The sequence below is a fragment of the Lepidochelys kempii genome, chromosome 2 (assembly GCF_965140285.1).
Source record: "Lepidochelys kempii isolate rLepKem1 chromosome 2, rLepKem1.hap1, whole genome shotgun sequence".
NCBI lineage: Eukaryota > Metazoa > Chordata > Testudines > Cheloniidae > Lepidochelys > Lepidochelys kempii.
The window spans coordinates 204,644,648-204,658,474 of NC_136381.1; the positions used below are offsets into that span (position 1 = coordinate 204,644,648).

Sequence of the window (13,827 nt, forward strand, 5' to 3'; positions counted from 1 at the left end):
GTCTGTAGTCGTCTTGGCCGGGGATAGACCAGGAATGGAGTCTTAGAACTTTTAGTAAGTAATCTAGCTAGGTATGTGTTAGATTATGATTTCTTTAAATGGCTGAGAAAAGAATTGTGCTGAATAGAATAACTATTTCTGTCTGTGTATCTTTTTTGTAACTTAAGGTTTTGCCTAGAGGGGTTCTCTATGTTTTTGAATCTAATTACCCTGTAAGATATCTACCATCCTGATTTTACAGGGGGGATTTCTTTATTTCTATTTACTTCTATTTTTTATTAAAAGTCTTCTTGTAAAAAACTGAATGCTTTTTCATTGTTCTCAGATCCAAGGGTTTGGGTCTGTGGTCACCTATGCAAATTGGTGAGGCTTTTTACCAAACCTTGTCCAGGAAGTGGGGTGCAAGGTTTTGGGAAGTATTTTGGGGGGAAGGACGCGTCCAAACAGCTCTTCCCCAGTAATCAGTATTAGTTTGGTGGTGGTAGCGGCCAGTCCAAGGACAACGGGTGTAATATTTTGTACCTTGGGGAAGTTTTGACCTAAGCTGGTAAAGATAAGCTTAGGAGGTTTTTCATGCAGGTCCCCACATCTGTACCCTAGAGTTCAGAGTGGGGGAGGAACCTTGACAATGGGCTTGATGCAGGAATTATTGGAGAGGTTCTATGGCCTATGTTAAGTAGGAGATTAAACTAAATAATCAATAATGGGTCTATTTTGGTATTAAAATCTATGGGTGAGCTCCAGCCTCTGTATGCCAGATGAACAGAGCCGGAGCTGTGTAAATAAGCTCTAAAAGCCTGAGTTCTGGCTGGGAGAAAATTCTGCTGTTTCAGCCTGTCTTTGGAGGACCACTTTCCTACCCCTGAAATAGGGATATCGGGGGTTGGGAGAAGCATGTAGGGGCAGAGCCACAGCACATGGTACTGTGGAGACTGTGGGTGCTACTGCAGTCCATATGGAAGATCCAGGAGGTTACTGTAAATTGGACAAACATCGGGCGGCCTGTCTAAATCACGCTTGGTCCCTATTCAGCCACAACATGGATTGGGAGGGTGCAAAAGTGGCTTAAAGTCACTTTAGCCCATCTTACCCCGTGCTACAATTTTTACAGGTGCAGCACAGAATCTCACCCTATGAAACTACAAAATGTAAGGATCAATCCTGCACTATCAGGGAGATGAATAAAATGAATTAACTAGTTTTTAAACCTTTTTTCACCTCTGCAAGTTGAAACTTAACAACCGAATAACAGAAAATAAATGTAAACCCTTTTGTGGTACAAGACCATCCATGATTCACATTACTTCATACTCCACCTGAAAGGTAGTGTGTGGTACATAAAAATCTTGTTTACCCTATCTCACTGTGAGCAATCCCCTAGTAAATTTGGTGTTGGCACGCAACACCAATCTGTGCTAAAATAAGCAAGGAGGCACATTTTGATACTAGTGTGCTGGGAAAGATCCATGGACTGGGCAAGAGGGTAGCAGAAAACTGAAGAAACTACATGCCCCTTTCCGGCTCTTATAACTGCACCTCCTTATTTAAATTACAGACTTGAGAGCTATGCCTGGTGGGACTGCTGTGGAAACTAGATTTACACTATTCCTCTCTAACAAGCCTGATGGACAATCATCAATTTCACCTTTAAGCATCTTTAAGGTGTTTTTTCAATCTGTCTTCACTATAGATACACGCGCGCGCACATCCACAAATCAATTTGAATCTTCTAAACTTGGGAAGCTGGAGTAAACAAATACCTCAAAATCAAAAGTATTCTCTCAATTAGTCAAAACCTGTATCATTTAATTGAATTCTAAAATCTAAATAAAAAGAGTTATCTAGTTACCCTTTCTCTTCCACAAAGATTATCTCAAAGTTTTTATGTATAAGCGATCTATATAAATGCTGCATATTATATCATTGGAAATGAATATATAAAAACTGATTAGGGGTGAGATCCTCAGTGGCTGTAAGTCAGTATAGCTCTGCCAAAGTAAATGGATCTGTGCTGATTTAAAGTAGCTGACGATCTGTGTCAAGAATTTTAAACTTTCAAAGAATAATAAAAGATAACAGATATGGAATGGGAACCAAAGCAATATTGCCTTACAGTATAACCTCAGGGTTACAAGCATCTTGGGGATGGAGATTGTTTGTAACTCTGAAATGTTCGTAACACTGAATCAAAACAATATGGTGGTTCTTTCAAAAGTTTCCAACTGAACATTGACTTAATACAGTTTTGAAACTTTACTATGCAGAAGAAAAATGCTGCTATTCCTTTTTTTTTTAAAGCAGTTTACATTTAACACAGTGCTGTACTGTAGTTGTCTTTTTTTTTTTTTTGGTGCCTCTGCTGCTGCCTTATTGTGTACTTCTGCTTTCAAATGAGGTGTGTGGTTGACCGGTCAGTTTGTAACTCTGATGTTTGTAACTCTGAGGTTCTACTGTACTATATGTCTTCATTACTTAGCACAGATAAAATTCCTAAAAAAAGAAAAGGAGTACTTGTGGCACCTTAGAGACTAACAAATTTATTTGAGCATAAGCTTTCGTGAGCTACATAAAATTCCTGTAATGATGCAGATATTTTATTCAGAAAAATACAACTATGTTCAGCTGAAAGCAATGTGTTGACTTTTAGAAAACCAACAGAGCCATCTGGATTTTGTTGAAACTTAAAAATAATAAGGAAAACATCCAGCTTACCAAAAAGTTTATACCTTTCAATTTTTGCTTTCATAAAGTATAAGACAGGTACAAAAACACCACTATGGGATAAATTAGACCAAGAGCAAAACTCTAGCTTACTCAATGCATTGTTAACCAAAATGAGTGAAATTATTGTACTTACTTCAGAATTAGTTTTGAATTTTAAGAGATACACAAGAATCTTATTACTGACTTAAACCAGGAATTGGTTTAATTAAGAGAACAAGTCCAGTTAAAAGATTTTCCTACTGAGCTTGTTAATGACAATATAAATTTACTGTATGTTCGCAGCTTGTGAGGATGAGGATTTATTCTTATTTTAGCAACTCTCTTTTTGTTCTTCAAGCCATAGAACAAAAGAGCATAGCATGATAATAGTGCAATTTCCTTTTACTTATAAAGACACTAATTATAAAAGTGTATAAGCTTTTACTCAGAGTTAATATGCTATTCCATGAAGCAATTCATTCTCAACAAAAATCCAAAAAGCTGACAGCTCCAGAATCCAGAAAATGGGAAAAAACCCTGATGCAACAAGCATCTGCTGAAACAAGGAAATTAATACAGTTGTAGACAAAATCTTTGGACATCCCCACTATGTAAAGATTTGGATCAGCTCATCTATTTTAAGACGTACGTCAGTGGGACTCTGCAGGGGTGAAGCTGTCCAAGATAGCAGATCCTATTTCCTAATCAGGAATTAAGCCTATTGTGTTGTACTGTAGGATACTTATTTAAATAACACCAAAGTCTCACTTCAATATTTATAGAATCATAGAAATGTAGGGCTGGAAGAGACTTTGAGAGGTCATCAAGTCCAGCCCCTTGCGCTGTAAATCAAGACCATCTTTGACAGGTATTTGTCCAACTTGTTCTTAAAAAGTCCAAAAATGGGGATTCTACAGTCTCCCTTGGATGCCTATTCCAGTTCTTCACTAGCTGTATAGTTAGGAAGTTTTTCTTAATATCTCATCTAAATCTCCCTTGCTGCCGATTAAGCCCATTACTACTTCTCCTACCATCAGTGGACACTGAGAACAACCGATCACCATTCTCTTTATAACAGCCTTTAACATATTTGCAATTGTTATCAGGTCCTCCTCAGACTTCCTTTCTCAAGACTAAATGTGCAGTTTTTTTAATCTTTCCTCATAGGTCTGGTTTTCTAAATATTTTATCATTTTTGTTGCTCTTCTCTGGACGCTCTCCAATTTGTCCACACCTTTCTGGCTATGTCTATGCTACACACCGGCGGCAGTGTATGTGGGTATGTGTAGCTACACGTCACAGTGAAAAGCAGGCTGTGTCCACACTGCCGTGCGTAGCAACGTCGGTGAAAGGCTTGGCAGTGGGGAGGCAGCGAGGAAAGAACTGACAGCCGGGAGCTGCCACAGACTGTCCCCACTGCTTCCCTGCCAGAGTCTTTCACTGTGGTGGGGAAAAGCTCTGGCAGCTCCCAGCTGTCAAGCCTTTCCTCACTGCCAAGCTGGGAGCTGCTGGAGCCTTGCCCCACTGCTGGAGCCTTTCGCTGTGGCGAGGAAAGATCTCAGCAATGGGGAAGCAGTGGGACACTACGCTGCTAAAAAGGCACTGCTTGGGTTAGTAGAGAGCTGTGTACGGTACATACCCCCAGGGCTCAGGCACGTCCTTGCTCTACTCGCCTCTAAGCATTGCCTTACAGTCTCCCCTTCTATTTATACCTATGCTACGGAAGCATGTAATGTACTCTACACATCGACGAAAGCAGTGTACAGTGTAGTCATACTCAAAGTGTTGCACCCAGAACTGGGGATAGTACTCCAGCTGAGGCCTTACCAGTGCCAAGTACAGCAGGACAATTACCGCCTGTGTTTTATTTATGACTCCTGTTAATACACCCCAGAATATTAGTCTTTTTTACAACTGCAGTGCACTGTTGACTCATGTTCGATTTGTGATCCACTATGACCCCCAGATCTCTTTCAACACTACGCCAGTTATTCCCCATTTTGTAGTTGTACATTTGATTTTTCCTTCCTATATGAAGTACTTTGCACTTGTTTTTATTGAATTTCATCTTGTTGCTTTTAGATTTTTCTAATCTGTCAAGGTTGTTTTGAATTCTAATCCTGTCTTCCTAAATGCTTGCAACCTCTCCCTGTTTGGTGTCATCCACAAATTTTATAAGCACACTCTCCACTCCACTATCCAAGTCATTACTGAAAATACTGAATAGTTCTGTACCCAGGATTGCTTCTTTTCAGGATCCACTGTATATGTCCTCAGTTTGACAGCAAACCATTGGTAACCACTCTTTGAGTAGGGTCTTTCAACCAGTTGTGCACCCACCTTATAGTAATTTCATCAAGACTACATTTTACTAGTTTGCTTATGAGAATGCATGTGGGACTGTATCAAGAGTGTTACTAAAAACAAGATATATCATGACTACTGCTTCCCCCATCCACTAGACCAGGGGTTCTCAAACTTCACTGCACTGCGACCCCCTCCTGAAAACACAAATTACTACAGGACCCCAGGAGGGAGACCAAAGCCTAAGCCTGCCCAAGCCCCGCCACCCCGGGTGCAGGGAGGCCAAAGCCAAAGTCCGAGTCCCTCCACCCCAGGCAGGAGGGGGCCAAAGCTGACACCCAATAGCTTCAGCCCCAGTCAAGGGGCCTGTAACCTGAGCCCTGGTGTCCAGGGCGGAAGCCCTTGGGCTGTGGATTCAGTCCTGGGCCCCAACAAGTCTAAGGCAGCACCGGTGACCCCATTAAAATGGGGTTGCGACCCACTTTGGGGTCCTGACCCACAGTTTGAGAACTGCTGCACTAGACCGTTAAGCCTGTCAAAGAAGGAAATTCAGGAGGTTTGGTATGATTTGTTCTTGACAAATCCATGCTAGCTATTCCTTACAACCTTATTATCCTCTAGGTGTTTACAAATGAATCGTCTAATAATTGTTCCAGTATCTTTCCAGGTATCAAAGTTGGGCTGACTGATCTACAATTTCTTGGGTCCTTTTTGTTCCCCCTTTAAAAGTGGGTATGTTTGACCTTCTCCAATCCTCTGGGACCTCAACCATCCTCTATCAGGTCTCAAAGATAATTGCTAATGTTTCCTCGATTGCTTCACCTAGTTCCTTAACACCCTAAAATGAATTTCATTAGGTCCTGATGACTTGAAGACAGCTAACTCATAAAAATAATCTTTAACCTATTCTTTCCTTATTTTGGCTTGTGTTCCTTCCCCCTTGTTATTAATATTAATTGTGTTGAGTATCTGGTCACCCTTAACCAATTTAATGCCTCAGATTACTGCGATTCCTCAGCAACAAGGGAGTCTTGGACCTAATTAAATTTTATGAATAGTTGCCTGTTTTATTGAGGATGGCTAGATACAGATTGATCTGTAGGGCAATTACTCTAACAATGTGGTCAGTAGTGAACTATTTAGTTACATGAACCTTGTTTCAAGCTGCTAAAAGACAGCTAAAATGCATTAAATACTTTCCTAAGAAACTGCTGTAGTTATCACAGACATACTATTGGACCACCAAGGGAATGGGAAGTCATGGGTACATGAGATGATAAATGGGAGGGGAGGTAGTATACAAGGAATTCTCTCTGTTAAGATGTGGTCCATGCTTTGCAATGGTTTGGGAACGCCCACTGTAGGGAAATGAATGGGTTTCTCACATAGAGAAACACAAGAATATGCTTTTGCAATAATTATAGTTTTAAAAAATAAAATACATGATTATTCCCAAATTGAAGACTTCCATCGTGAATTACTTTTCTGCTCATTAAAAAGGCTTTTCCATAGGACAGCACTTTTTCTATAGGAGTGTCACTTTTTTTCCCTGCTAAACTGCCAGGTATAGCTAATAGAAAATCCTGTATCTTCTGAAATGATGTCTCTGTTAAGTGATTACTAAAAGGAAGAAAGAAAATGATCCATCTGTTCTGAAGGCATAGTGAATCCTCTTTGCACACTATTTCTTTGTACCTATTAAATAAAAATATTTAGATTATTTAGTCAGTTAGGTTGCAAAATTTAGTGTATTTACTACCAGCTCAACTTTTTAATAAAGAGTTATTTCACCTTTTTCCATCTAAAGAAAAAGTTGCCCACAGAGGCACATGTTAATTATTGCTTGTAATAAAATACTGCTGCATTTTGGTTTCCCAGTTTTCCCCATCCAGAGGAGAAATGAATCGGAGAGGTGCAAGGTTCCTCTCAAAGTTTCCAGTGCTTGTTCAAAACATCTTGCCCCACACAGAACCAGCAGGAGGTTCAGTTCCTGCAGCCTAATACCCATGGAAACTGAGGGATCCACTGGAGGCCACATCCCACGTAGAGGCTCTGAAGGGGGGTACCTGGCATGAGTAGGCTCTACTGCAAAATTAGTGCCTTAAATCATGTACTTAAAGTACATCTTTGTGCCCAGTAACTCTAGAAAAATATACAGCCTATGTGAAATCATCAGTCTACTGCTCCCAAGTCTGTTCCTCTGACTTTGATATTTTAGGGTAAATAGTGCACATTAATTTTATCAAAAAGTGTTTTTTAAAAATAATAATTAAAAGTGACGGGGCAAACAGCATATTATCTCATGGGGTCATAGGACTACTCCTTCAGACAACATACACCATGTGTTCCAATGTGATAAAGCAGAAAATATTTCTTCTGTACAAAGCATACAAGATCAATGACCACCATTTTTTGAATACTGGGACCCTTGGCGAGTCAAAGATCCTTGTAGTACATTTTGTATTTTTACATCACATAAGTAGTTTGAGTCCTGGTGACTGGTATGCAGGACTTAATTCCCAAGAGTTTACTTTCCGTATCACTGGCTTCTTCAGAGGATGGAGAGAAATAATCACTCCTTTTCAGAACAAAGTGTGGAAACAGAAAAACTGCAGTAAGCCAGTCATCTGCAGAAAAGTTAATACATTATTTAATAAATGTGTATATTGATTGTTTATACAGTATTAGGACAGATTATAGTAAATCTACAGTCAGGGTGAGCAGTAAATTTGTAAGATATGAAAAATGCCTGTTTCACGAAAATTTGAAATTCCAAGATTTTAACTATGTGCACATCTGATACCATAAGAATTTTAGTATTAACTTACTTTATTTTAAAAAAGAGTAAATCACGAGGTTTTCTATAAAACTCTTGGCTCAACTATTATTAAAGTCTGAAAACAGGTCTGGGCATAATTAACATGAATTTAAAAACATACATGGACTGTGCATGGCATCTATTTTTATTTACCAAGAGAGTCCTATACGTTCACAGAAAACAGCAATTCCATTGGGAAAAAACACTACATCCTTATATAAATGCCAAAGATTGACTACTGTAGTTGTATGCTTTTTGAAATGCTCAGCATTAACAATCTTACACTACGGCAGCACAATCACACCTGCAGTTAACAGCCTATCAGTATTCTCTTACTAAACTCAGTGAATGAAGTAACAATGTATTATGACCAAGGCACTGAACCAATGGGTTTGTTATCTCCTCCTGCACTCATTGTGCACAAGTATTAGGGACGCTTTGATTAAAAAGATAAAAGGAAACTTCCCCAATTCTTCTCTTTTTTACAATTAAAAATCCCCCAAACAACCGAACACCAGATTCCTCCTGTAATTTGGAGTCAGGACTATATTTTGTGTGTACAATATAGATTGTCTCATGGAATCTATATTGTATACCTAGTTATACAGACTAATCCCCATTTGTATTTGATAACTTACCTCTAACAACCACAGCAAATAATTACACAGAAGAGTAATATTAAGACAGCATGTATTTTTTAGCAACTTTTAATGGAGTTTAGTAACTGGAAACACGCCGGAGAGCTGCACCTAGTGATCCACCACCTTTCTGTGAACCACCCCTGGTCCACAGACCATAATTTGAGAACCTGTGCAGGAGCTTCAGCAAAAAGTATATAATACTTTTAGTGCCTGTCATCATTGTTTTGGATCATGCAAGGCCATTGTTTTCCCCAAATAAGCGATACTAATGTGGGTAACACTGTTTAAGATTTCCATTTTACTGTTCTTAAAAGTTCTGAAGGAATAAGTAAACCAAAACTGAAAAAAATGTGAATTGTAAAAGATGCTAGCAGAATGGATAATGAAAAATACAGCTTACCCATAGATGCTACAATAGAAGAAACTGCTAAGCTTGTATAATGAATTGATTATACTGAACCTAAAAATAATCTTCCTCTTGCTGAATTCAGAGACTAATATTGTTACATTTGACTTTGGAGGATTATAGCTCTATGGCAAGAAACACTATTATCTTTTGTAAGGAAAAAAATGCTTATGTCCTTTTGGTCATACTTAGAGGGGTTTTATAGTGCTCGATCTTGCCTACAGATGCAGTCAATGGGAAGTATTCAATAATTTGCACTTCCTTGACTAATTTTTCTTATGCTAACTGTAAATATAAAACACAAAAGATAAAGACACTTGACCCTTAGTACTTGGATAAGTTGGAAAGGCTGCATAGGAATGTGAGACTACTTATGGAATGGGAAGACTGTCTTTACAGGCATCTGTAACAGGTGCTTATACTTTGGGTAGTATGAACTCCATTGACTACGCTGTCATTCTAAAGCAAATAAACTATTCTGATACCTATGACAGTTTCTGAAAAAAATCAGTGGGACAGATTCTGTGTTTTACCTCATGGGTGGCTTCAAACCACCTTTATACTGCCCAGATCCTGGGTCAGGTGGCAGCTGGTGTAGTACTAGCATAAATTAGATCAAGCCCTTTGACCCCCTTCTTTGCAGGCCACAATTTCATAGTTTTCATCAGTACAGAGATTCCCCCTCCCAGCCCTGGCCCTACTCTCTATGCCAGGGATTGCAAGGGAATAAGCATAGGGAATTCTCCCCCACCTAGTTGCAGCACCTTCATGGACGCTATATGGTGCCAGAGTAGCATATGAGGGCAGGGGCCAGGATTATTTTAAGTAGGATTAATTAAGCATAAAATGCATAGTAACAGTATCAGTGGAAAAGAACATTATTGGAAGTATGTCTTTTGCTTGTACATAACGCCAAGGTGAAGTTAAGATACATGCAAAGCAGGAGAAATTCCATTTTTTTTTGTTAGTACAGATTGGAGTAAATTATTTCTTCTATTGATGAATTCTGGTGTTGATTGATCATTCTTGAAATAGAGACGATACAGCTTGTGTTCTACAGCCAGAGATCTGCTTATCCACTGAGCTTTGGCACCCGCTGATCCAGGAAGGCCTGAACAGTTCTCATTTTCTTTACTTCATGTTTAGTAAGCAATCCACCAAATCACAGGTGACTGGTAACTGCTGATAGTAGGGGGACACAATGGTAGTCCCCATCCCCGCCACCACAGCAACAGTCAACTTCCTCGTGACTGTCAAGGCACGCTGCAGCAACATCCTCTTGGCCCCCCACCCACAGTGCCCTGGCTGGCTTTAGAAAAAACGGGGCCTTAGGCAAACTTGTATTTTGGCATCCTGTCCTCCCCGCATCCCTTCCCATTGGCCCTGGGCCCCACTGCCTCCCCAGGCTCTCCACCCATCCCCTCAGGCCCCTGCTTCCTCTCCCAGCCCACCACAGATCCCCGCCATTACCTGCTGCCTCTCTGCTGCCCCCCATCCCTTCAGGCCCCTGTTGCCTCCCCTGGCCCCCATATCCCCTGTTGCCTCCCCCACCCATCCCCCCAGGCCCCTACTGCCTCCCCCAAACCCTCACTGCTTTCCCCCACACCCCCATCCATTGCCCCAGGCCCACACTGACTCCTTGGGCTCCCCACCCCACCTGTAGCACCCCCAGTACCCACTGTCCCCCCACCCATTGCCCCGACTCCCCAAGCTCCCTTCTGCATACCCCAGGCAGGCTAGTCCAGATATGTACTCGAGCAGGTAACTGTGGTGGCCGGCAAAGAAGGGATGGGACTCAACAGGCTTCCCCGCGCCCCCTCTGGCAGACAGCTGTGCTGCCAGCCTGGTCTCGCTTCCCTGCTCTGGGTGCCTTTCCCAGGCATGTCCCTTCAGCTGCGCTCAGCCCAACTCCCACCCTGGCAGAAATCTCGGAGGGCATGTAACCCTGCATCACCTATGCATCAACCTTCTCAACAAAGCTTATTTCAAGGCATCATCACCACTGGCAAAGCTGCCTACGTCCCTAACCTTCTTCTCCTTCTTCTCAATTTCCCAGCAATTTACTTTGGAACAAATTGTGGTTGATCCTGTAAACATATGGAATATGGTGGGAGGGAGAAGACGAAACAAGGAGCATTCCCCAGGCCTGTGATTTTGCACAGTGGCCAACTATGCTGTGTCTCAGAGTAAAGCCACTATTCCATATTAGTCCTGTCAGCAGCACTAGCTTCCTCACCAGGTGTGAGGTGAAGGTGGGGCAATGGTCCTGACCCTGCCCTGTCTCCTGCACTCATCAGCAGAGGTAGTTAGGTGCAGAAAAGAGTACACACTGTACCTCTCCAAAGCGTAGTGCTAATGCAGGGCATTATTCTCTTTAATGTTCAGCTTTCCCATTAATGTGTCTGTTTTTCCTCCCTTTTTAACTAACATTTAAGGGACTGACCTTGAAAAGATTTTCTTCAGGATCTCCCTCATTTTATTTTCTCTAGATAGATTTACACTACATACTACTGGCAGTGGTGCAGAGTGTACGAATAGCTACAATCCGTAGCAAAAAGCAGGCTGAGTCCACACTGCTGTGCGTAGTTACAGGTGAAATGCTCTGGCAGAAGTGAGGCAGTGGGGAAAGGCATCAGCAGCTTCCCACTCTAGCTTGCTATGCTTTAACTCACCACATAGACCAGGCCTAAGTTCTCTCCAGCTGTTCTTCATATCAAACAATCGCAGGGCTTATTTACACTGGACACGATCATATCAACTTTTCAGACCAGCCATTTGCTACATTTACATGAACTGTCACACTAATACAGTACAGTACATGATCCAATCATCAAGGATTTTTTCTTTATTTAGTACTTCTACCTCTTCTGTCAATACAGATTCATCACATTAGTGCAACAGCACAACATAATTTCCATAGATATGCCCTACACATGTATACCCAGGTGTATGTACCCCAGACTTCCCAGATGACATGACTGTTAAAAATATTAACATTTCTGGAAGGTAAGTATTATTATTCTCAGTTTGCAGATGTGGAAACTGTCCAAGGTCACTGAGGAAATAACTGTCAGATCTGGGATTGGAATTAAAGCTTCTTACCATGTGGTCCTAAGCGGAACATAGAACCTCCTCCTATTACCAATACAAATGTAATGCTTTCAAACTGTCAAGGACCAGCTATGGCATAATTCCAACAACAGCAAAATACAGAGCACACTGGAGCAATTTGTCTATTTGGAAGTAAAATAAAAGACGGAAACAATGCAATGAGAATATATAACCTGCAGTTTATGTGATTATATATATGTAAAATTTAAAACTCCATTAAACTTTCATTTTCTAGTGGAATCTATTCACTTTAATTCTTTACTCAGTCAACATATTCTAGGTGTTTCTTTTCAGAAGGATGCAGGATGCTAACTGATCAAATGACCAGAAGCCAAGAGAGCCTGGGTTCTTATCCCAGCTAAACTAATTTATGGCATTTTGTGGCAATTCACTTGATGTTCCTGGGCTTCATCTAACCCAAATGAACCATATGATATCTGAGTAACACTGCAAATTGAAAATGATGAGACATGAATCCCTGATACAGGTTTTATTGTAAAAAATATGCCTCCCTAATCTCTCATATATCCTCAACACACAAAAGTCTAGTGATGCATATTTTATATTTTCCACAGTCTAATGAACAATTAAGAAAACACAATGTTTTAACCACTTTGGCATTAAAGTACGTTCTAGAAAGTAGCATCTGTTTAGACCCACAGTGTGCACATTGTGCCCTGCCCCTACATCAGCATGTTGAGCAATACCTCTGGCATAGACTTAAAAAGCATGGCCTTGAATGTGTAATAATACATAGGAATAGCGCAGTATCTCTCATTCATAAATATATCAACGTGTATTTTCTAAACTTTATCTTTGCTTTATTAAAATAGAATATGTCCAATCATAAAATTTAAAAGGATTAAAAAGAATGATTTCCAAAATTCAGTTGGAACGCCACAGACCCCACTGTCCATTATGAAATCAATATTAGGAAGGTCCATTTTTACTGCTTTCGTGCCTGCATGAATTCAAATAATTTTGTTTTGTGCATTCGTAGAATAAATGAACCCAATCCAAGTTTTGTAAAAAAATGAAAATATAGGAGAAATGCCTTACTGTATTTTAATTTTTCAAAAAGAGAGCCTGCACTTACCAGCCTTCTGACACTGTACTATCTTCTCATATACACTATTTGCATTTTCAATCAGAGTCTTGATGGTCTGAATCATCTGCAGAGAAAATATCAGATTAAACTGTTCAAACATATATTTATAAAATTGTCTTAAAATATTAATAATTATTGGTACAGCTGTATCTTTGAAAGATATGTGCTTAAACTCTGGACTATTTAGTTTTGAAGCCACAAATATTATTTCAACATCTATTATTAGTTTTTGCACATCTTTGTTTTCCTTGTTGGTACAAGGCAGAGGGATGCTCCAAATTTAACATGAAGGAAGGAGGAATGTGGTGCTGGTGGTTTGGGATTTGTGAAGAGGTTAACAAAACACATTGTGGTTTACCATTAGCCCACTGTTTGTCAAAGGAAAGGGGAAATATATTCCTATTTACCAGCTAATTCACATTCTATAGTTTGGTCAAGACAACGTGGATGCTGTTTCCTCCTCCTCACCCAGACATTCAGGATGACAATCAATCACCATCCCATATTTTCTGTTCTCTGTGTACTCTCCCTCTGCTTTTCCAGATTGGTTCCTTATAATTACCTTTTTGTGGTTTGATCTGTAGAGAGTAAACATCCTATAGAGGAAGAACAAGAGACTCAAGGCCAAACTAGAAGAGGGAGTTGGAACGTGAAGGAGCAGAAAGAAAGGAAACCACTGACTTCTTCACCAGCTCGTTCCAGACAGAGTTTCTTATGGAAGCCCTGCTCTAAGCAA

The 13,827-nt window shown here is 40.3% G+C and overlaps 1 protein-coding gene across 2 annotated transcripts in view; it reads right to left on the bottom strand.

Moving 5' to 3' along the window:
- The window catches only part of PLCL2 (phospholipase C like 2), a 189,622-nt gene that overhangs the window by 30,302 nt on the left and 145,493 nt on the right, over positions 1 to 13,827 (bottom strand). Inside the window, exon 5 of one of the 2 annotated variants that reach the window (XM_073333540.1) lies at positions 13,080 to 13,155. The exons of the other annotated variant lie outside the window; for it this stretch is intronic. Coding sequence (XP_073189641.1) covers positions 13,080 to 13,155 — 76 coding nt within the window. The remainder of the gene's footprint in view (positions 1 to 13,079; positions 13,156 to 13,827) is intronic. 2 annotated transcript variants of the gene reach the window in all.